The sequence below is a fragment of the Trachurus japonicus genome, chromosome 9 (assembly GCF_045865225.1).
Source record: "Trachurus japonicus isolate A0001 chromosome 9, Traja_1.0".
NCBI lineage: Eukaryota > Metazoa > Chordata > Actinopteri > Carangiformes > Carangidae > Trachurus > Trachurus japonicus.
In genome coordinates this window covers 15,714,577-15,735,955 of record NC_140915.1, presented here as the reverse complement: position 1 = coordinate 15,735,955, position 21,379 = coordinate 15,714,577, and the positions used below count along the sequence as shown (strand labels likewise).

The 21,379-nt window shown below is 40.7% G+C and overlaps 3 protein-coding genes across 52 annotated transcripts in view; 1 reads left to right on the top strand and 2 right to left on the bottom strand.

Annotated features, from left to right (window-relative positions):
- The window catches only part of camk2b1 (calcium/calmodulin-dependent protein kinase (CaM kinase) II beta 1), a 93,446-nt gene extending 87,633 nt beyond the window's left edge, over positions 1-5,813 (bottom strand). For 21 of the 50 annotated variants that reach the window (XM_085786191.1, XM_085786177.1, XM_085786187.1 and 18 more), the window contains exon 1: positions 5,391-5,812. In XM_085786191.1, coding sequence (XP_085642317.1) covers positions 5,391-5,452 — 62 coding nt within the window. In that variant the 5' untranslated portion in view covers positions 5,453-5,812. Of the gene's footprint in view, positions 1-5,390 lie in introns of all 50 variants that reach the window. The other 29 variants (XM_085786207.1, XM_085786208.1, XM_085786214.1 and 26 more) reach the window with 5 other exon arrangements.
- LOC146981176 (nuclear factor 7, brain-like) overlaps positions 1-21,379 on the top strand; it is a 454,853-nt gene that overhangs the window by 108,166 nt on the left and 325,308 nt on the right. The window lies entirely within an intron of this gene.
- LOC146981194 (protein transport protein Sec24C) lies at positions 9,863-21,326 on the bottom strand. Its single transcript, XM_085786162.1, has 21 exons — positions 21,087-21,326; positions 19,769-20,521; positions 19,225-19,283; positions 19,016-19,069; positions 18,556-18,667; positions 18,297-18,424; positions 18,047-18,182; positions 17,792-17,901; positions 17,461-17,573; positions 17,163-17,354; positions 16,582-16,678; positions 16,336-16,440; positions 15,049-15,216; positions 14,402-14,498; positions 14,169-14,317; positions 13,910-14,048; positions 13,425-13,546; positions 12,595-12,774; positions 11,587-11,784; positions 11,410-11,499; positions 9,863-10,429 (listed from the first exon to the last, which is right to left on the bottom strand). The coding sequence occupies exons 2-21, from the start codon at positions 20,472-20,474 to the stop codon at positions 10,289-10,291; spliced, it is 3,096 nt and encodes a 1,031-aa protein (XP_085642288.1). The 5' UTR covers positions 20,475-20,521; positions 21,087-21,326; the 3' UTR covers positions 9,863-10,288.

Genomic DNA, 21,379 nt, shown 5'->3' with positions numbered 1-21,379 from the left:
GTTGACTGTACAAAAATATCAGTATCTCCCTGGCAACAGCAAAGAGTCTGTTAGATCTCTCCCAGTCTTGTTGCCGGCGGCGTTGACAGTAATGGGAGGTTGACTGGTGCCACTGGTCTGGGCCAGCTACAGACAACCAACAAGGTCAGGGTCAGAGGCCAGAGCTGTGAGATACCAGCTGACCAGAGGCTTGGTTTGCGAAATATACGCGTGTGTGTGTGTGTGTGTGTTTGTGTGCATGTGTGTGTGGGACACGAAACCCAGCTGGATCATTCAAAACTGTTCAATACTGATGAATAAAACAAAAACATATGACTAGCTGAGGTGAGTTCAACCCAAGTTTCTTTGGCGACCACGTGCACTTTGGGCGAAATACGACCCAAAAACTCACTGACTCACAGTGGTGTACGTATGTGCACAACATGGGCAACACCAACCACACACACACACACACACACACACACACACACACACACACAAACAAACGCATATGTTACTGACACCAAACTCCACAGCTGTGCCTGGAAAGTTCACACTCTGTGAGGTAAGTGTCTCATCGTCGAGGGGCTAAATATGCTTTAACACACACATACATACGCAGTTAAATAAGGGAACCCGGTCGTGAATCACTGCGTTTTGGTTTGACACCCAGAAAGTGGACATGAGGAGATTTAAATGGAGCGGGGGGGATTATTTCTGAGAAGGAAATTGGTTGCGTTCAACAGTCAAGGCTTTTGTAACTGGATAACTCTGGTGTGCAGTTACAGCCTCACAAGGTGCCAGTGATATGGAGGAATTACGTACCGCAGGATTTGTAAGTGTATACTCCAAAGCTTCAGTCAGTCTCAATGAGACACACAGGATGATGTTAGAGAAAAACACATCAAAATATATGTTTCTATAGAGTCTATTTACTGTTGCGGATTTCTTTATAGCAGCTGTGGGACAGACTTGTGAGGGCTGCTCCTCCAACGTGTCTCTCACATTATTCATCCTCACATGTTCATATTGTTCCCACACATGAAAGTCGATATTTGTACTATAATTAATTACGTGAGAAATTCAAATGAGCATCTCGTTTTTCAAACCTGCGTTATTTAAGAGAAGAAACAGATATTTTAACTATTTCGTCTAATGCCACTGAAGAACTAATCCTGAACCCAGAGATTTTAATTTACATATTCAGTGGTAAATATAGACAATTATATATAAACTATATGAAATCCTTTCATTTTTAAAGGTTCAATATTGAATAGATTTAGATTTCTATGTCTTTTTTAATGATAAAGCAGGTCTATGTTTGGTGCTCATATTGTGAAAGTGTCAAAGCCTCTGTCAACAGAGAATTGCACACATGTACATTTTTTGAAAATGAGCCTTAAAATGGGCATCGGGACTTCCAGTAACTTTGTGACATCACAACAGCGCAGTCACTGCCCTAAGCCCCGCCCACATGGGCCCACCATCCAACAACTGCAGGATTTGGCTTCTCTGAATGTTTTACCTGAAATCTGATATATTTTCTATTTGATCACTCAGCCAATCAGAAGAGAGACTTGGAGCCTCCTCTCTTCTGATTGGCTAACACAGACCTGTTGTTACCTCACCAGAGAGAAGAGATGAGATGTTTTTTGGCTCTTAAAACCACAAATATATAGCATCTTCTTCTGTATCAACATGTACGATATGAACCTTTAAAGGGTTATTTCGTCTTTGCTGTGGTGTGTGTGTGAAGGAAAGCCAAGAGAATTAACATAAAATTAAAATAAAAAAACGACTAAAGCGAAAGGCACAATGCTTAAATGTCACAAGCCCTGCTGAGAAAGTGACACCGGTGGAGAGGGACAACGATTAGCTCTCCTCAGATGTTGGATTAGTATTACAAAGTTACAGAGTGCGTTATCATGAGGATGCCTCGCCATCCACACCTGCGCTCTCTCTGTCTGTCTTTCTCTCTCTCCTCTGCGCTTTATGAGACTGTGAATAATGAGACTGGTCTATGAAAGAGAGATTGTGCAGAGCAGGGTGTGCAGATTAGTCTTTCTCTCTCTCACACTGAGAGCTTCAAAGCCAAACACACACACTTTTGACTGGAGAGCATTGTGTCGGAGCTAAGATGCATCTAAACGTGGCGAGGCCCACACACATTTGATCTGTTGCATTCTTCACAAATGTTTTTTAATCAAAAGCCAAAACCGGAGCCAGGAAAGTCTCACTGGCTTTAGGATATATTGGAGTTACGCAAGCAAAAAACCTTCCCTTCCCTGCTGCTAACAATATTTATTACTTATGGGACGTAAGGAGAATCTCGGGGATGTGGCGTCGTAAATTAGCCTGATCCCTGCGTCTAACTTCAGCAGCCGGTTTGGCAGGTGACCAAACATTTATGGTCGACCACAACCTGATCCATCATGTTGGGCTATTTTTTCTTTTGTTAAATATCCAATTAAGGGAATATCCCACCCAAAAAAAACCCCAAAAAAACACTGATATTTTGAGCTTTCACGCCTCAGTTCACTTTCACAGCTTCAGTTACAGTGAATTCAAATGGTGACCCACTTCGGAGAGGAGAAGGAACATTAATATATACTTCTCAATTCATTACGGCTCTCTGCTATGCACACAATGCATTTTCACCACAACACAATACCAAACACATAGTTTAGTCCATCTGCTGCTCTTTGTTGCTACAATTAGTAAACCTTTAGCAAGCTCATAACAGTTACTGCAGAAATATATGAAGCCTTGTCTTAAAGTATTTATTCTATAAATCCAATAAAACTTAATTTATTATCCAGTTTTGTCAGTTTACGAGCACTAGCCTTTAGACCAAGAGTCGCCAACCTGTCAGTCATGATCTACTTTAGATCTTTAAGACTTTCCCAGTACATTGAGATCAGTGGAAAAAACACTCACCAATATGAGACGATACGTGCAGCACAAGTACATGCAGACTTTTTGCTGCGTGACGACAAAATGTGTTTGTAAACGCTATGCAAGAATGTAACAAGGGGAGGGGTTTTATTTCTGTCAATTCAAGCTGCAATTCCACCGTTCACCACAACACGGGTGGCGCTGTTTGTGTTTTTATAACCGACGTAATGGCAGAGAAGTAGAGAATTAATAGAAATTTTACCCAGAATGGGCAGAGTAAAGTGTGGTTAAGTTGACTGTGTTTCGAAAGTAATTGATATATTCTGCATTCGTGGTTGCATTCATGTGAAAGTTGGTATACAGTTAGCCTAAATAAACAGGCCTCAAGTTAGAAAGTGTTCTTTTTCTCTTAATGTTACAACGGGTAGATCTTGTCTTTCACCGAGGCCGATCTCTGGCTGAAAAAGGTTGCTAAACAACAACTCCTTTAAAACTACATAATCAGTAAACACTTCTGCTAAATAGTTTCTATTGAAAGCTTTGCCCTGATAAGAAAAGAAGCAATGCCATAAAAAGACACTGGCATTCTGGTAAACGCTGCAAGACAGGTTGAGGTTAAGTGGGTACGCACAAGTCCTCAGATTTAAAAATTCATTTTGCATAAAACTGTCAAAAGCCACTTCATTTAAAGTCAGATGAGAAACAAAAATAAAACAACATGCTAACAGTCCTCCCCCGAAGGAAAACAGGAGCCTTAAAAATACATGATCTTCATCACTGCTACTCACTGATTCACAATCACGGTCGTGCATATTACTTATTTTGAGGGACTTTTAATCTGAAATTCCCTGGTTTCCCAGTGAAGTAAATGCACGTTCTGCACACTGCACTTAAAGACGTTTCAGTTGTTCTCATTGATCGGAGGCAAATGAAGCCGTCAGTGAATAACCAGTGATAATCAAAACAACAGCAGCGTGATGGGAGACTCTGCAGCAGTGATGTCAACAACGGACACTGATGAGGAGTAATTTCTCAATCCTCCTCCAGAAGAACTATATCTATATGTATATGTATATGTATATGTATATGTATATGCATGTACAGTATATATGATGCAGTAAAGAGACCTGAGTGACTCTGGTGACCTGACTGAGCTGTAAACTTGTTTTAATCTCCTATGACGTCACATTAATTATCATTTAAATGTCATGCGGAGTTGAAACCTAAAATTAAGTTTGCCTGGGATTTGTTTAATCGTCATTAATTATCGTGAGAAGAGAGAGAGAGTGTTGAATGAAACGTCACTGCACCATAATTTTCAGTCATATATCTACAATGATGTGGCAATTTAACTCAAATTAGACCGTTACAAAGCCATTTTTTAATGATTATGCTCATGCATTTGTTAAAATTCTGAGAAATGTTGTTGTCGTCTGTTTCAAGTCACTGAACTGACCTCTCTCTGACAACAGAAGTTATGTGTATGTGTTGATAAAACAGCTTTCTGTGTGCATGTACAGTTAATGCTGTTAATGCACAGATGGACTGTTTTGCGCGATGGCCCTGCAGAGCGTCTTATCTGCTGTTATCTGCCACAACTGTGCCTGCAAAAAAAAAGGAGGCTCCTGAAGAGAAGACAGAGACGTCACTCCTTCACCTAACATGCAATAAAGTTGTAAAACTATGTGTACGTCTACGAAATACATATACATGTGCAGTCCACATTAACCCAAAGCTTTGAATAGAAGCTTATAGGCCTAGAGTGAACAAAAAAAAAAGCAAAGTTCAAAAGTAAATGACATTTTCAAAAAGGATAAGAAGAAAAGATCAAAATGTATAATTTAATTTCAAGATCATAATAAATGACTTTGTTCTGAAGCTTTGCAGATGACAGTAATTAATTCCTCTGGAGAATTCACAGCAGAAACACATGTCATTATGTGTGCATCTATTAAAAGACTTCATCTTCATGCACAGTCACTGTAATCTGAAGATGAATGAATGTCTGCTCGCTATAAAAAGCCCCCCAAAAATGACACTTTTTTTCTTATTATACACCACAGATGTCTTATTTTTCTTTTCCTTTCCCTCTCCTTGGTATCTCTGTGTCTGCATGACATCACATCACATCTCTCAACACAACATGTTTCTGGCTGCATTTTAACATGAAACGCGTCGTACAGTTTTGCATTTAACTCCAGTTTTGCCGAAGATCAAGAGGAGGCATGTGTCAGAGAGAGAGCGAGAGGGAGAGAGAGAGATGGACTTGCAGCAAAAGAGAGAGAGAGAGCGTATTTTGAGAGCTGTCATCCCGAAAAAGCAACAAACACACACACACACACACACACACATGCATGCAACCACGCACGCACAGCACTGCTGGCCTGCAGAGTCGCTCAGCTCCGCACTGCCTGGAAACCAGCCTTCCTACAGATAACACATACACACACATGCACAAACACACGCACGCACGCACGCACACACAAACACACACTACAACAACAGCTGATACTCACTTCCCCAGCTCCTCGTATAGCTGGTATTCGTCCGTGAATCGCGTACAGGTTGTCGTGGCCATGTCTCTGCCCCTGTCTCTCCTGGTTCAGCTCGGAAAATAACCAAAAATTTAATTGATTAAAAAACAAAATAACAAAAAAAAACGAACAAATTTTTTTTTTAATAATCAATAAACGTCGCTTGTTTTCGTGATAGTTGTTGTTTGGGCGTTGGGGAGGGGGTGGTGGTGGGTGGGTGGGGGGCAAAAAACAAAACAGAGAGCTTGGTCCGCCCAGCAGCTTTTAGCGGCCGTTGGAGCGGTGAGTTTGCCTTCAAGCAGCCGCTGAAAGTGAGCGAGGGTTCGGGTGTAGAAAGACGAAGCTCCCGGGGAGTGAGTGAGTCCTCGCTCTCTGCCTGTCTCTCCACTATCTGACAGCTACCGCGCTCCGCAGACCCGTAAACAAGCTATATGACCTGAGCGAGGCCACTTCCGGCTGAGATTTTCACAATAAAACGTAGCTTGGTTTTTGTTTTGTTTTGCCAAATCTTTTTTTTTTTCCATTGGCGTTTTTCCACAGAATATAAAAAGTGATTTCAAGTCTGTTCAACACACAAAATATTATAAAGTTACAGAAAAAATATTATAAAGTTACAGGTATATAAATAACACATAGCCTAAACGTTGTCATTGTAAAGCATGCAGCAAAACAGTAAATATGAATTTATACATGACAGAAAAAACAGAAAAACACATAAATACAATGCAACCTTTATGTCAAGTTCTTAGATCAATTTTCTTAGATTTTTTATAGGATAAAGCTTGTATTATTTATAAATGCTGTTCATGGAAGTTGTGGGATCGATTGTACTATTAACTAAATGCATATTGAGCCCCTGAAGCCGCAACTTAACTTATGTTGTGGTCTGTGTGTTAAATATTGATATAACTATAATAATTTGTGTTGATATTAATAAGATAAAGATAGTGCATCAACATGATGAAATTCAAGGTGCTTTTCCGAGTCAGTGCAATGAAAACACTTAACTATATATAAAAACAAAAACATTTAGGCTACTATATAATATGAAGTAGGAGGAGTGGTAGTATTGAAATACATATATTATAAATCCTACTGTACATAATGTATTGTAGTTTATTCATAATTTTAGTTACCAGTACTTATACTTACTACTACTACTACTACTATATCTAGATTTTAGTTTATGTATTTTTATAATTATTTACATATTTGTCATACATTTTCATAGACACATTTTTGAGATAATAAACCACAAACCTGCAGTTTATTTTGAAGGCCAAACGTCACCCATTTCCTGTTGTAGTGCTGACCGCTTCCTCCAACTTGACGATCCGTTTGGTTCGGCTGCAGCCGCGGGTGAGTCGCTGCTCTCTGCCGCCCTCTGGTGGCCGCGGCTCGGCGACGTGATGGAGCAACACACCTCCCTCTTCCCTCCGCCTGCAACGGTGCGTTATCTCCAAATAGGGGCAAATATGAGAGAGCTGGTTTGGTAGCTACCTTCAAAACGAGCCGCCATGCGTGAACAGTGAAAGCGTGCGTGTGTCTGTGTGCGTGTGTGTGTGTGTGTGTGTGTTGATCTGGCCTCAAGGTGCACGAGGTGTCATCCACGAATCATCACAGAGAGAGAATCACATTAAGGCTGCAGTTAATTTTAGAAAGACATAATTCAGACATCACAGCAGCAGCAGCCTGGTGTGTGTGTGTGTGTGTGTGTGTGTGTGTGTGTGTGTGTGTGGAGGAGATAACAGCTCTGTTAAACCACACAGGAAAGGATTCAGTAAAGACAAAGGTCAATACCTATGGTGGAAATACTGTTGGTTTCTAGTTTTGTTGCATGGTGGAAAATAATATCTCATTGCATGTTTCAGGTGTAAAAAACAAAAAAAAACACATAGTTAGATGTTAATTCACCCTCTGCTCTGTATAAAATGTAAAAAATAAACACAGAGGGTGATGCAGAAACAGGTCATGGGACGTCATGCTACACCACATCCGCAAACATGACATTAATGAATAAGAAATTACATAATTTCACTTTCTCTTTCATTTGCCTGTTCAGTTATGCCTTTTTTGTATTAAGGACTAAGGAGATATCTATATTTATATTATTAAAGTATACAATAAACCTCACTGCATCCATGGTCTATATCACAAAAAAAAAAATATGACTGCAATTACAGCTCCTGTTCTTTTAATAAAAGTTTCTGCTTTTTAAGTCAAAGCAGAAAGAAGAGTGAAGCCAATTATTCATCCTCTCCTGCCAAACTTTTCAAGGCTTCATGAGAATCATCTGTTCACCCATCTCCATCTTTATTTCACTATGTCCCGGTCTTGTCCACATCATCTAAACCAATAACGTGCTGCCAACATTAATCTTAATTAGGCTTCTTTTTTGCATTCTCTGGCAAAGTTTAATCGCAAAGTTTGTGCTGTTTGGTGAGCAAATTTATTCTTTGACGCCGTCTATGGAGTAGAATATAGATTCCTGTAGTCACTGAACATCTCTATTAATGTGTTGTGTACATATTTCTTTTAAATACAGCTCTCTACTTTGCCTTAAATTGTATTAAGTTGCTATTATATTTCTGTACATCTGTTTTCAGGTCATTTTACACGCATTTCCATGTCATTTATCATGCGTTTAGATCATATCTAGGATCAAACACTGCACATTTCAACTTTAAAATAATAGAAGATGAAAGTTTTGAGTTTTGTCAGTTCTGTTACTTTTGTCAAAACTATGTCATCATCATCTTCAGTCTTATGAGAAAAAGTCACGATGAGAAATGTGTGTAATTGTAGAAAGTGAAATCGTGAGAACTATCACGTCAGAACAATCACGACCGGCACAATTTAGCGTCCTCCTCACTGATAGCTACAGCACCATCTTTCCATTATTCATTTAATCTCTTTAATTCATATTTTAAATTCGTCACGCCTCAACAGAAAGTGTCAAACCCAGACAGAACTTTACTTTTATGCAGTTAAAACTTCTGCTCCAGCAGCCCACACCCTGTCAGTATAACAGTCCCACACCGACTCTTAACTGTGCTGCATCCAAAACGCTCCGGGACGCCCTGTACTCTGTGCCAATCAAAAAGGAAAAAAAAGTAAAAGTGGATATTAGACTTCAGTGATCAGCAGATTTTTGGCAGGACACACTGTGAGAAATCATTTAAATGTGCTGCGTTGGTCTTTTTTCTTTCTTTCAGTGTGGATATGAAGATGTGATTTACAGTAGTGATATTTTTTAGAGATACAGTAGAGTAGTACTTGGTGAAATTACAAAGGGTACTTAAAACGATAACATATCATTTTATTGAGTGACCTTTACAGAAAAATTTATCATTTTACTAAAATCGTGACCGGAGCTATATTGCCTTCAAACTACAGAAGCTGAGCTAATTGGCATTTTCCTCCAAATTGGTCATATTTTAATAAAAAGCCACATTTTGATGGTCTTTCTGTAGGAGATGAACATAAACACTAACATGTCCAAAACACAACATACTTCCTATTTAAATTAAGCTTAGGCCCTTTTGCACTAGTATTATAGTGTATTTCAATTATGTATTGTATTCAAATAATGTACAGTAGTACTCAATTTAACTTATGCCTTTACACTAGTAGTGTATACTTTTACTGTTTTAGACATTGTAGGATATATTTTATTGTATATTTCCTCTTTAAATTTTATTTATTTCCTTTGCACATTTTCTTTTGGAGCAATCCAGCGTAAGAATTTCCTTCAGGATGAATAAAGTTCGATCTATCTATCTAAATGTACCGCATTACGCCATTACTAATTGGACTTTTATTGTGAAATATCACAAAATGATGTAAAACTCACTATTTGCTGTTTGTTACACGAAATTATACAGTATTAAAATTGCAATAACTATGATGCAATTAAAAAGGCCATTTCTATTTCTAATTTCTACTTTTTTGTAAGTGGGGTCCTCAAGAAGAGAGGATGTCATGTGATGTGACCTTAAAGAGGTCAAAAGAAACCGGTTATACTATTGAGAAGTGTTGTCATTCCTGCACAGATGATTAACGGTGATGGTGCACAGAGCCGGACATGTAACAGCTTCGGTCTTCAGTGTCTGACCGATCGCTTTTGTGAGTAAGTGATGTCAGAATACAAGTGAAATGAACTAAAACAAAATAACATCAGTGCCACTCCACCTGCTTTGCCTCTTGCTCACATGCTCGATCGCTTCCCACACCATAAAGACGGGCAATTAGAGCCATTAGCCACTTGGCCTCATTAGACGGTTGCCCTTTCAGCTTCTTCCTGAGTCACATCTTCTTCATCTGCTGTTGCTGGGTGACATTTAAGACACGGTAATTAGAAAACACACAACACATTAGAGGAATTTCTCCCCCTGGCTAAAGTGCACTGAGGAAAGGAAAAATTAAAATAAAGAAACACATTTAAAAGTGATATCTATGTTCAATTAAAGACTTCATTTATTTACAGGAGATTTTACACACACACAGACACACAGCCAACTGTTTCCACTGTACACATACACACGCAGCCAACAGACACACAAACCTCAGACTCGGGGATTAGAGAATTGTAACGACGCAGGAATAAATTAACACCATAAACACAGTATCACAGATCACATTCATCACAGCACACATGATATCATAACAGTCATTAAATAAATAAAATCTTCTCGTAAATCTTCCTCATGCACAACCTGAACAGGCCTGTGGTCTTCCCAGCTTACGGTAATATCTAATAATACTTTTTTTCCCCTTTCGTTCTGTTTTATTCTTTTGAGGGTTAATATGTTGTAGTGTCTTCTTTTGTAGGAGATAATGCACCCAGAGAAAATGTGTGTGTGTGTGTGTGAGTGTGTGTGTCACTGCAGCAGCCGGACAGAGTTCACATGAAGGTGGTAGAGAAAGTCAGCGTAGGACGCCCCCCCGTTGGGACTCTTGTCCTCCACCAGGTGGCGCTGCAGAGCCTCCTCGCAGGCGTCGCCCTGCTTCACCACCCACAGCTGGAGGCAGAGAGACACAAGAGTTATCAGTGGCACTCCGGGCTTTGAGTTACAACGAGACAAGATGAGACGTGTGGCAAACGCTAAAGGTCACACTACTTTTAACGTCCAGTGACATTTCTGTTTCACTTTGTGTCTTTCAAGCGGAACAGATTTATTATTACAGCTCTGGATTAGTTGAATAACCTTTGAAACCTTGGTCAGTGTTTGGAGGTGGAGGTTTGCTTCTCTGGTTGTGTATTTAAACAATGCAAAATCTAAAAAAAAAAAAAAAGGAGCTTCGAAACGAAAACGGAGCTTCACCCAAAGCAATCATTTTCTTGTTCGTTTTGAAAAAAATCACCATAAACAGCCCCATCGTTGAAATAAATATCTGCATACACACGGATCCACTGAAAACGACTGAAAACACTGTAGTTAGTACATACACCAGGCCTGTGTGGAGTGTGTTGAGTGTCTGTCGCGATGTAACGCTGCCACACATAAACTCCAAAAACAGAGAAGACAAAAAGCTTCCCCGCTGTAGTTAAACTGCAAACGCTAAAAGTGGATTAAATGTTGACTGGGAGTCGTGGTGATTCAGCCGCAGTGTCCGCGGGACCGACAGTAATCAGCTGTTGTTACAGTACGTTACATCCAGAGACTGTAACGTGTAGCGGTGTGGCTCAGGTAAAAAGGTTAGAGCGGTGGGGGTATGACATCATTGCTTCTCAAAAGATTTGTTTTGGGTGTCTACACGAAAACGTTTTGAGATTTTGCCACTCTGGGACCTGTTTCCAAAAGATAAAGCCCCCCTCCAAAAAAACAAACAATAAAAAACTTATGCAGATTCATTAAATCCCTATCCCTATATATAGAGGCGTTAATGGAGCTCATATGTTGAGACAGCAGGAGTGTGATGTGAGGTCGTCAAAGGTCGTGTGGACGACACACTGGGGCTGTTGTTAAATACTGACTCTTTGTAGGGGACAGCTGCTCACCTTACGGCTGCAGGACACCTGGGAGTTCAGAGTGTTGATGAGGGATCGAATACTAACGGACAGAGGGTTCTCCAGAACCGGCAGCTTGGTCTAGGAAAACACAAACAGATTGTAATCTTAACATTAAAGCTTGCAAAGGACATTATTTTCCATTTTTACACTTGGGTGCAGGGTTACCTCTCCAGAGGGCAGGGAGGAGAAGCAGTTGGTGTTGAAGAGCTCCACCAGGGTGCTGGCTGGGACCTGGATGCCCACCCAGAGCAGCAGGGTGAGGGGTGCGTGGATCAGGTACAGAGCTCTGGGCTCCAGACTGGCAGCAGAGCAGCGCAGCGCCTCCTCTGGGTTGAGAGGGTCGGCGTTCTCGACTGACAGAGGCTGTAGGTGAGAAGAGACAGAAAATCTAAGTTACATTAATCCTTCCAGATCACCTGAGATGCATTAAATTATTCTGAGTGACCACAACTAAAAGGGGAGACTGTGGTCTGCCGAAGAGGAGCACGGCCTCTGGGAAACTGTTCCATGCTTTGATTGCTCTGAAGGAGAAGGCTGATTGCGCAAACAGCTTGTCAACGCTAATCTTCATACAGTACACTGCATTATTCCATTCATCTGAATTTTAAATTGCATGTGTGTGTTTTGTCCTGTTGTTTCATCCTGTTGTTTCTACCAGCCCAAGGAGCTGCAGAATTTTTAGTTAAATCCGGTACAAAGCATCTCTTCTCTGTATGTGATTATTTCTTTCAGGGGCCATGTACAAAATACATTAAACTAAACGAAAAGCAAAACACCTCAACAAACTGCTTTGCAAAAGATGTAAACAAGCTCCTTCCTTTCATCTGTTCTTTTTCCTGATGGAAATGTAGATTCTGTTTTTATTTGATTTGACAATGAAGGTATTTTTTTGATTATTTCAAATTTAAAAGACACATTTTAAAGTCAACACAAAAACTAATGTACTAACCCAGTACATACAAACCTGCTATCGCTTCCAGTTACATCCCACGCCATATGTGGCCAGTAGGAAACACTTCCATATTACCAACATGTACAAAAGTGTCATGATATGATAATTGTTTCTTTCCCTAAATAATACCTCCCAGACAACAGCCTTTTGCCTTCCAGGATCAATATTTGCTTTAGTCCTGTGGTGCAGGATTAAAGCTGCTGTGTGTTGTGTGTACTGACCAGAGGCAGCAGCAGAGGGTAGAAGTGTGTGGCCGTGCTGCAGGTGTCCATGCTGAGCACCTGGCAGTGCTGCTGCAGGCGGTGGTGGATGGAGCTCCTGAGGCCCGGCAGCAGCACCTCGCTCTTCCTCAGGCTGTTGATGTAAACAGGGAGAGCTCGCAGGTACTGAGGAAGGACCAGCTGCAAAACACAGACAGAGAGAAAGAGTGAAGTGTGTTCAGTACATACAGTATGTGAAACTTTCCAACAGTGCATTCTTGTACTTACATAAATAAATAAATTTAAAAAAAAAAGATTTTGTTTTTTTCCTTTCTTTCTTTCTTTCTTTCTTTCTTTCTTTCTTTCTTTCTTTCTTTCTTTCTCAGAGCTTCATTCACTCATTTTATGGATTTATTTTTTTATCTTCAAAATTTCATTTAAGCACCCTTCCTTAGCTCACACATCCTTCTTTTCACCCGTTGTTCTTATTTTTCTTTCTCATTTTCAGAATTATTACTGTTATCGCTATTATGAGTTATATTATGTTTGCTGTCTAGCTAATGCTATCACAACTGTTAAACTTAATACCATTATTATGACTGATATGACTATTATTATTCATTAATTTCTTTCTTTATTACTGCTATCACCATCCATATACTACACCTGAATTACACACATACACACACACTTGTTCACACTTTGTGTATGCATTGATGTATGTCTGCTGTGTTAATATGTTTGTCTTGTATCTCACAATAAAGTATAAAAAAAAAAAATAAAAAAAAAAAAAATTAAACGTAATACTTTTGGAAAAATGTAAAACTATGTAGTGTATTCTTCAAACGCACCTGTCCAGCAGACACCGAGGCAGAGCAGCAGTGTTTGCGGTAGGACGTCAGTGCTTCTGTTATCTCTGTCTGCAGTTCCTCCCTCAGCTCCTGTAGAGGGCGCTCCAGCGCTGCACAGTACACTGGAGAGACACACGACCCACCCAACACAGAGTTAGTTCAACAGGTGACATCGGATGGTTATTTTAACTAAACAAAAAAACTACTGTTAATCCTGCATATTTTCTGTTTTTTTTTACATAGTATAATGTATTTCTATTACTTTTACAACTGGAAGTAAAGCAACAATAGCTCATATAACAGCAGGTAAAGGATCAGTTATCTATCAGTTACAGTGGTCTTGTTCCCATTTGTGTATGTGCATGCCATGTTATGGTATTAACATAAAAAAAAACAAAGGCTCAGTAACTTTTGAATGTACTGGCACATTTGTATCTGTTCTTATTCCCTAAATAATCCTCTACTCTTCGGTGCCGGTGCCTTACTCTTCTTGCAGTAGAAGGTGAGTAGTGTTTGGGCCTGGTAGTGGCGGAAAGCATCCTGGAGCTGACGTGAGCATCTCAGGGTCAGAGTGTGAACCCTGGACATCCTGTCTCCTGACTGCGTGCTGTAAGACAACACAGTCTGGGACACGAGAGAGGAGGAGAGGGGATTATGTTTTATTTTTTAAAAGAGCAAATCTTCTGAAAGCGAAACTGTCATGATCTGAACCATGCAACCTGATGACAGCCAACATGACCCCACCTGTATGGCTACACCTCGCGTCTCATCCAGAGCTCTGCTGTGGGCAAGCTCCACCGCCAGTGTTGTCCACCGATCCAGGGTTGCCATGGCGACGTGGCTAGGACTAGGTCCAGGGATAAACAACCCGTAACAGCCGGACACACGTAAATCTGGTGAGACAGGTATATTTGTTGGGGTGTTTTTCTAGACACTGGATGCTGGATAATTAATTACACTTAAAAACGACCTCGCACCTTTGCTGACAAAGATCCTGAGCTCGGCCTTGTAGCCAGCGTCCACATCCACGGTCCTCTTTAGATCAGTGTTGAAACGCTCTCTGTCCAACTCCCCCTGTTGTGGAGATTTGAAAAACACCAGTCTACAATAAGACATACAATGAAATACATCTGAATGCTCAGCACGTCCCAGTCACACACCATCAGCTGCTTCAAAGTGATAACAGAAGAAGCCAAATATTTAACTATACTGAGTGCCAAGAATTTGATGAACAGTTCATTTCAATGATTTATGAAACATTTCAGGACGTATGCTTTTTCATTTACATGCCAGAATTCAATAACAAGCTGGTTATCTATTAGCACGAAAACTGGAAAAGCTAACTCGACAGTCAGGTAATAATAAAATCCACCTATGGCTCAGTAATTAACAGGTTATATTTTGTTTGCTTGATCTGGAAAAAAAACACCTTCAGATTGTACAGGTTACAGGTATTGTTTCCAGTCTTTCTGCTAAGCTAAGCTAACTAGCTGATTAAAAGCCTGTGGCTATATTCACCATTTCTTCAACAAAACACCACATAAATTAATCAATATTAAAAAATAACATTCCTCTTAATTTTGTGCCATTTCCAGAGCTAAACCTGGAGGAGCTGCTTAAATACCTGTAGGTGGCTGTAGGTGTGCAGAGCTCCACCTGTAAGATATGGGATGTGCCCGGGCCAAGCTCCGCCCACATCTTGTTGGGCGAGGACAAAGAGGTGAACGCCGCAGCCCTGACGGACGCACTCCTTGGACAAAGAGACGGCTTGTTCTGACGGCTGAAAGATGGACTGAGGCAAAAAACAAAAACAGGAAGGAGTTAAATCAGCAATACAGCTGTGAAACACGTGTCACACCTCCACACAGGAAACACTGAGAGAATCCTGGATAGGAAAGTCCGTAATAACAAAGATGGTGGTTGTATGACAAACAGCTCTGGAAAAAAAATTCTTAATAAATCATCTTTGTATGTATGGCTGCCATTTTTAACCCTGTCTATTGAATTTCAACACAAGGACATCTCACTCTACTGAAGAGTATAAAATCCACTGCTGTGATTAAAGGTGCAGTTATTCCACCAATGTTGATTTCTGAACTCTTTCTAAGTTAAAAAAAATTAGTGTTGTGCTGTTAAAAAATGAATATGAACCTGTTTCTTTCATTAGCCTATTCGAAGTCTGAAAACCTGACCAGTTGCCATTTCCTGCAAATAAATGCTCTAAATGACAATATCTATGTTTCAAATTTGGGAGAAATATTTTCAGTAGTTTATAGAATAAAACAAAAGAGTTCATTTTACTCAACACACATATCAGTGAAACACAAACTAGAGAAACTTATCATTTTGAAGTGGTCTTTTAATTTTTACCAGAGCTGTATATTCTGCCTTGTTTATACTCAACGAAGCCAGCTGACAGCTTTAACACCTGAACTAACCTGTTAAAGTGAAAGCTACTTTTCTACTTTACTGTAAAAAAAACCTTGTGCTGGCTGTGGAAAATCATAATCAAAACAGACACTTGTTTGAAGTGTCAACTTAATTTATTCAAACATCAGACGCAAACTCTTGCATCCGTTCAACAGCTCTGGAGAGATGAGCTGAATGTGTCATGTTACAGCACTTGTGCATGAGTAGTAGCAGAAAAAAAAGCATTTTAAACTTTCTTTTTTGGGAAATGTCACCAGGCTTTTGAAGTGGTTGAAGATGGCTGCTTCCTGGCTGTAAGATCTTTACTAATTTCCGCTCTACAGAAAAGTCAGAGGTCGACTAAAGACCAGGGCCCACTACAGCTGATAAGGGTTCAGGTTTAAGGACACTTCACCACGAGTGACACTTGTAAAACTGCATAATGTTACAGTACATACTGTAGTTACACTTCTGTGTATGTGTGTGTGTGTATTATATGTACCTTTGGTTTGTTGGAGCCAAAGAAACCTGAGGAGGAGTTTGTCTGTCCTGTCTCTATCAGAGCGGCAGTATGGAAGATCAGCAGCTTTCCAGGACAACCCAGGGCCTGGACAAAGAAACAAACATATTTAAAATCCATTAATACTAATAAAATAATCAGGATTATAGTTTGAACTAAAGCTATGCAACCACAATACACAGAATAAAACTTTCAGTGAGAGTAGAATGGGAACTCATGCTGACAAACCTGCAGTACAGCTACACCGGCTCTGATCGGCAGCTCCATGGGAACTCCACTGGACTCATCGCACTCCGCACTGAACTGAGGAATAAGCTGCAACACACTACACACAGAAACAATGAAGGACAATGAAACAACAGCAAATTGTGATCACTTAATGTCAAAGGCAACAGATACATTACATTATTTTAAGCAAAGCAGCAAAAAATATTGTCACTTTATCGACTAAATTTGCAGGAAAAGTAATTTACTACTGTTTGAGAATGGACAAAATGTATACAATAAACATGTCTCCCTATAAAATAGTGTCAGTGTCAAATATATTTTGTAGTCTCTGTGGAGCACAAAAGGTGAAGTGAAATTCATACAAGTGTCCGTTCAACAAGTGAAGTGTTGTTTCCTTCTCTTGGTTTAAAGATGTATGAGATGTCTGGGTTTTGTTTTCTGATTGGTTTACTTCCAGCTGCTGGGATCAATATTATTTCAAATGGAGGCTTTTCAAATGAAAAATCTGGCAAAAACTGAGCTCCTCATATTTTGGTTTGTAAAGATAGACAGAAGAAAGAAAGAAGTCCAGTGTCTGTTACCTGTCTATACTGTCTATACAGTCTTTAATGGACACCAGAAGCCCCTCCCTCACAGGAAGCTGCAGGTCTTCTGTCTCTGTGATGACCAGCATGTGTGGGCGAGACAGGGCGGGGCTCAGGTTGTACAGGTGGATCCTTCTGTCGTATGTTATCAAGCCAATGCGAACGTCCGCGCCACCACCATCATCGTCCCTACACAGGTGAGATTTAAAGATCGATGGATCATTGTTCACATTTTCCTTACCACTGCTACTGTGCAGCTGTTTGAAGATACTGTGCACAGTGGAGTGTGTTTCACCTGTTCATAGAGGTGAGCAGAGTGTGTATTTGCTGCGTTACAAACTCCAAATGTCCTCCTCTCAGCGCTGAGGCAGACACATCTATGGCGAGAAGCAGCGCTGCAGGTTCACCCTGAGATTCAAGTACAATCATATATCAACAAATCCTCACAAATTGGACATCACATATTCAAAATGAGCTCAAAAACAGCATTATTATATTGCAAAGTGTCCAGGTTGCAGCTTCCCACCACACACAGCTGTACATATTATGAGCAGCTTTTGAATATCGACTTTGTCAAACACAACAATTTGCGGGCAAAGCTGATAATTAAAGACGGGGAAACCAACCTTCTGAGAACGGAGTATTTCATACGACCCCAGACTGAGCTCAGGCCTCTTGTCTCTGTCGACCCGAACCCCCTCCACCCCCTTGGTTGGTTGGTAGTGTTGCCACGGCACTGAGACACAAGAAAAGAAAAGTGCAATCACATTGGGTGCAGCAGAGTTCAACACACTGTAGAGGTGTTGGAATACAAACAGTTCACTGGATGACAGGAGTGATAAATTCATTGATCCAGAGCAGCTCAAGACATTCAAACTTACCCTCACTGAGTTTACCACAGAAGGGGCAGTAGAATCTCTGACCACAGTCCTGCCAGCCCATCGCCGGGCACATGGAGGCTCCACACCAACCACAGCCCACAACGCACTCTGACTCTTTGCAAAGTGGGAGGGGTCTCTAGAGACAGCAAAGACAAACAAATACACAGGTTTAGGTTGTTGTATTTTAATTGATGTTGTTTCATTTGAGATAAATAGATCAAAGAAATAAGTATTGAAGCTAAAAACTGACCTCTCCAGCATTTTGACTTGTTAGGGGAGTGACCAGAGCTCCGAGTGGCAAACGACTGAGCAGGGCGGTCTGACCTTCGCAGGGCACGCAGTACGAGGTGGAGCGGATGGCCAAAGGACTCGTGTTACCTGGAGTTCAACAGAGATGAGGTCAATAATAACAGATAATGTTGATGCACCACGAAATCTCAACTCACAGTATTGGATAAAACAGATTTTTATCCAGAGTGACAGATACAGATCGTGTCGTGCGCATTTACCTTTGTCCTCTATGATACAGGAAGTTGTTGCCAGAGGAGGAAGGCGGGAATAAGGCTCCGAGACGAAGACCTTGCCCTCCCACTCCGCCCTGTCCTCCGCCATTACCTTCACCTGAGACAGACAGAGAGACAGCAGGAAGGTCAGCGAGAAGAGAGGCATACTTATTGTAAAATATTTATATTTGTGCAAAGTTGTACGTTTTTTGAATATTAAATTGCTAAATGCACGAGAGCATTTTGGAGTTGTTGAATTGTGTATTTGATGAATTTGATGAGGGTTAAAAGGTAGTGAAGCTACCCCTATGGATTATGGCAGTAGGCGAATTTTCCAAAATGTTGAAACATCCCTTTAAGAATAGTAGTACACATCAACAATATGTCGGTGTGTCAACTTATATGATCCTTTGCGATGCAGCAGGTGGCCAAGAGAAGATGTGAGAGAGACAATGAAAGTACTCACAGCACTAGGCAGCAGCTCTGGGTCCAGGCCATAACGGGACTCAGAGTTAGGAGACTGCACAGAGAAAAATTTGAATATTACCTTTAAATCATATCAAATGAAGCAATAATTCAGAAAGAAACTGCTGGTTAATAATTTATGAATGCATAAATGTGTGTTTCACCTCTACATTAAAACAGTTTTAATGCTTTGACCTGTATTTTCCCCACCTGTGGTGTGTTGTTCCTGTCTTGTGCAGCAGCACTGGGGACAAACTCTTTAACGGTTCCTGATGAGAAAACAGAAGAAGAGCAGTCTGAGTTAAACAATGAAAGATGAGGTGAGATCATAGTATTAAAGAAGATATTTATCTTCTTCAAGTCTTGCTGGCTTCGAGTAAAAAAGCTCCAGAAAAATGTCCCCACTCCCAACTACAGATATTTTTGTTGATATTGTAAAACAACTGCATGTCCTAGAGCTAATGTCTTATGCAATCCGACTAGAATAAGATCTGGGTGAAAACCGATGGCAGAAATGGCTTAATGCTTATTTGGCCAATGAGTAAGACTGTTTATGATGTGTTGAGTATGGTATTGTCTTTTGGACATATCACCCCCAGACCTTGAATTTTTGTAAATGTTCAGTGTTTTGTATTTGTCTTTTGTTTTACCCTTTGTACTAAAAGATGAAAATTATCTATAAAGAGTTTTTTTTTTGTTTTTTTTAAAGAGTCACTTCATTCTTTCAGTTCATTTATACTGGACATTGACTCACCTCTAGAGTTTGGTTGAAGTGTCCACTGAGGCTGCTGTTGGACAGGTGAGGAGGGTGAGACATGATTGATATATCCAGCATTAAAAGCAGACTCCATATTTGATCTCTCAAATCCCAGCTGAGGAGGGGGACACTGTGGATTCTGGTTTACGCATTGTCCAAATGACTGAGGGCTCATGGGCAGATGTTTCTGTTGTGGGGACTGAGGTCCATTCAGTGCACCCTGATGTGTGTACGGGGACTGGAAAGGAGGAGGTATTGCTTGATATGGGCTATGAGGGACGTAAGGTGACATTTCAGGGGGCTTGCAAGGCTGTGTCCCTTTGTTCGCAAGAGGGAGAGCACATGGAGGTGTATGTTTTCCTTGGCTTGCAGCTTGCAGAACCATCGATGAAACATAAGCATTGGGAATGATATGCTGCACATGACTCTGCTCAGCATTATTAGCACAGGGCGTACTGTTGTGATAACCGCTGTGTGAGGATGAAACGGTGTTGAGGTTACTCAGGCAGCCCTGGTTATAAATCTGTAGGTGCTCAAAGCTGGGTCTGTGATCTGAGGGTGACCCCAGGCTGAGATGCTGAACGCCGGGCAGGGGGTTGTTGCAGAGGAGGGGTCCTGGAGATGAAGCTGTGGACCAGCCGTTCTGTCCCGCCCACTGGTAACAGGGTGTCTGGCTCTGATTGGCTGTGGGGACGTCCATCATCCTCCATAACCATCACTGATTGGTGCGTTTCTGGTTGGAGGCGGGGCCTAAAGGGGCAAAACAAAAATGCACAAAAAAAAAACATTCACCTGCAGTCGAGGGTCGTGATGTGACTCTCCCCGTGTGTCCCACCCTCTCCCACGCATATGTAAAGATGACAGCGTCTGTTACAGATAGCCTAGGGCTACCTGTAAACATTAAAAGGCAAACGGTATGTTTTTGGCAAAGACACATATTGAAATCGTTCAAATTGTGACTGGAAATCTGTTAACGTTAGCTTGTCACATCAGAACCACCGTAACGTAACGTTACCTACCTAGGCTACCTGACAGAAACACACCAACGTTGGAGCAAAACGTCTAAAAATCATTCACAACCACTCACTTTTTTAAGAAACAGTTTTTCTTTAGTTAAGTTAACGTTTGCTAATATTTGCCCACAACACACTGATGTTCCTATGAAACAGCTTCATACGGTCGCTGGACAGAAACTGCATCCATACAAACAGAAAAGGTAAAACAAAAAGCTAAATTTTCAGAAAAACAATCGTGTTAAAAAAGAAAGAAAGAAAGAAAGAAAGAAAGGAAGGAAAATAAAAGAAGAGATTGGTACCTTTGAGCATCAACGGATACATCCTTGCGAACGGCAGTTGACGTTAACAGCTAACTTAACGTTAGCGTCTTCATTTCCAATTCAGCGAAACTCTTTACAGAAACTGGAGGTAATAATAATACTCATTTCTATAAATAAAGAATCCACAATGAATAACTAACTCATCTTTAGGGTCGTAAGTTGGTCCACAGCCGGCTGCCTGAGCCAGCCCTGCTGCTGCAATGTAGCATACAACTGTTACCACTGGTCAACCATAGAGCGTTTCCGCTTGTCCTTTCAAAGTAAAAGCCTGC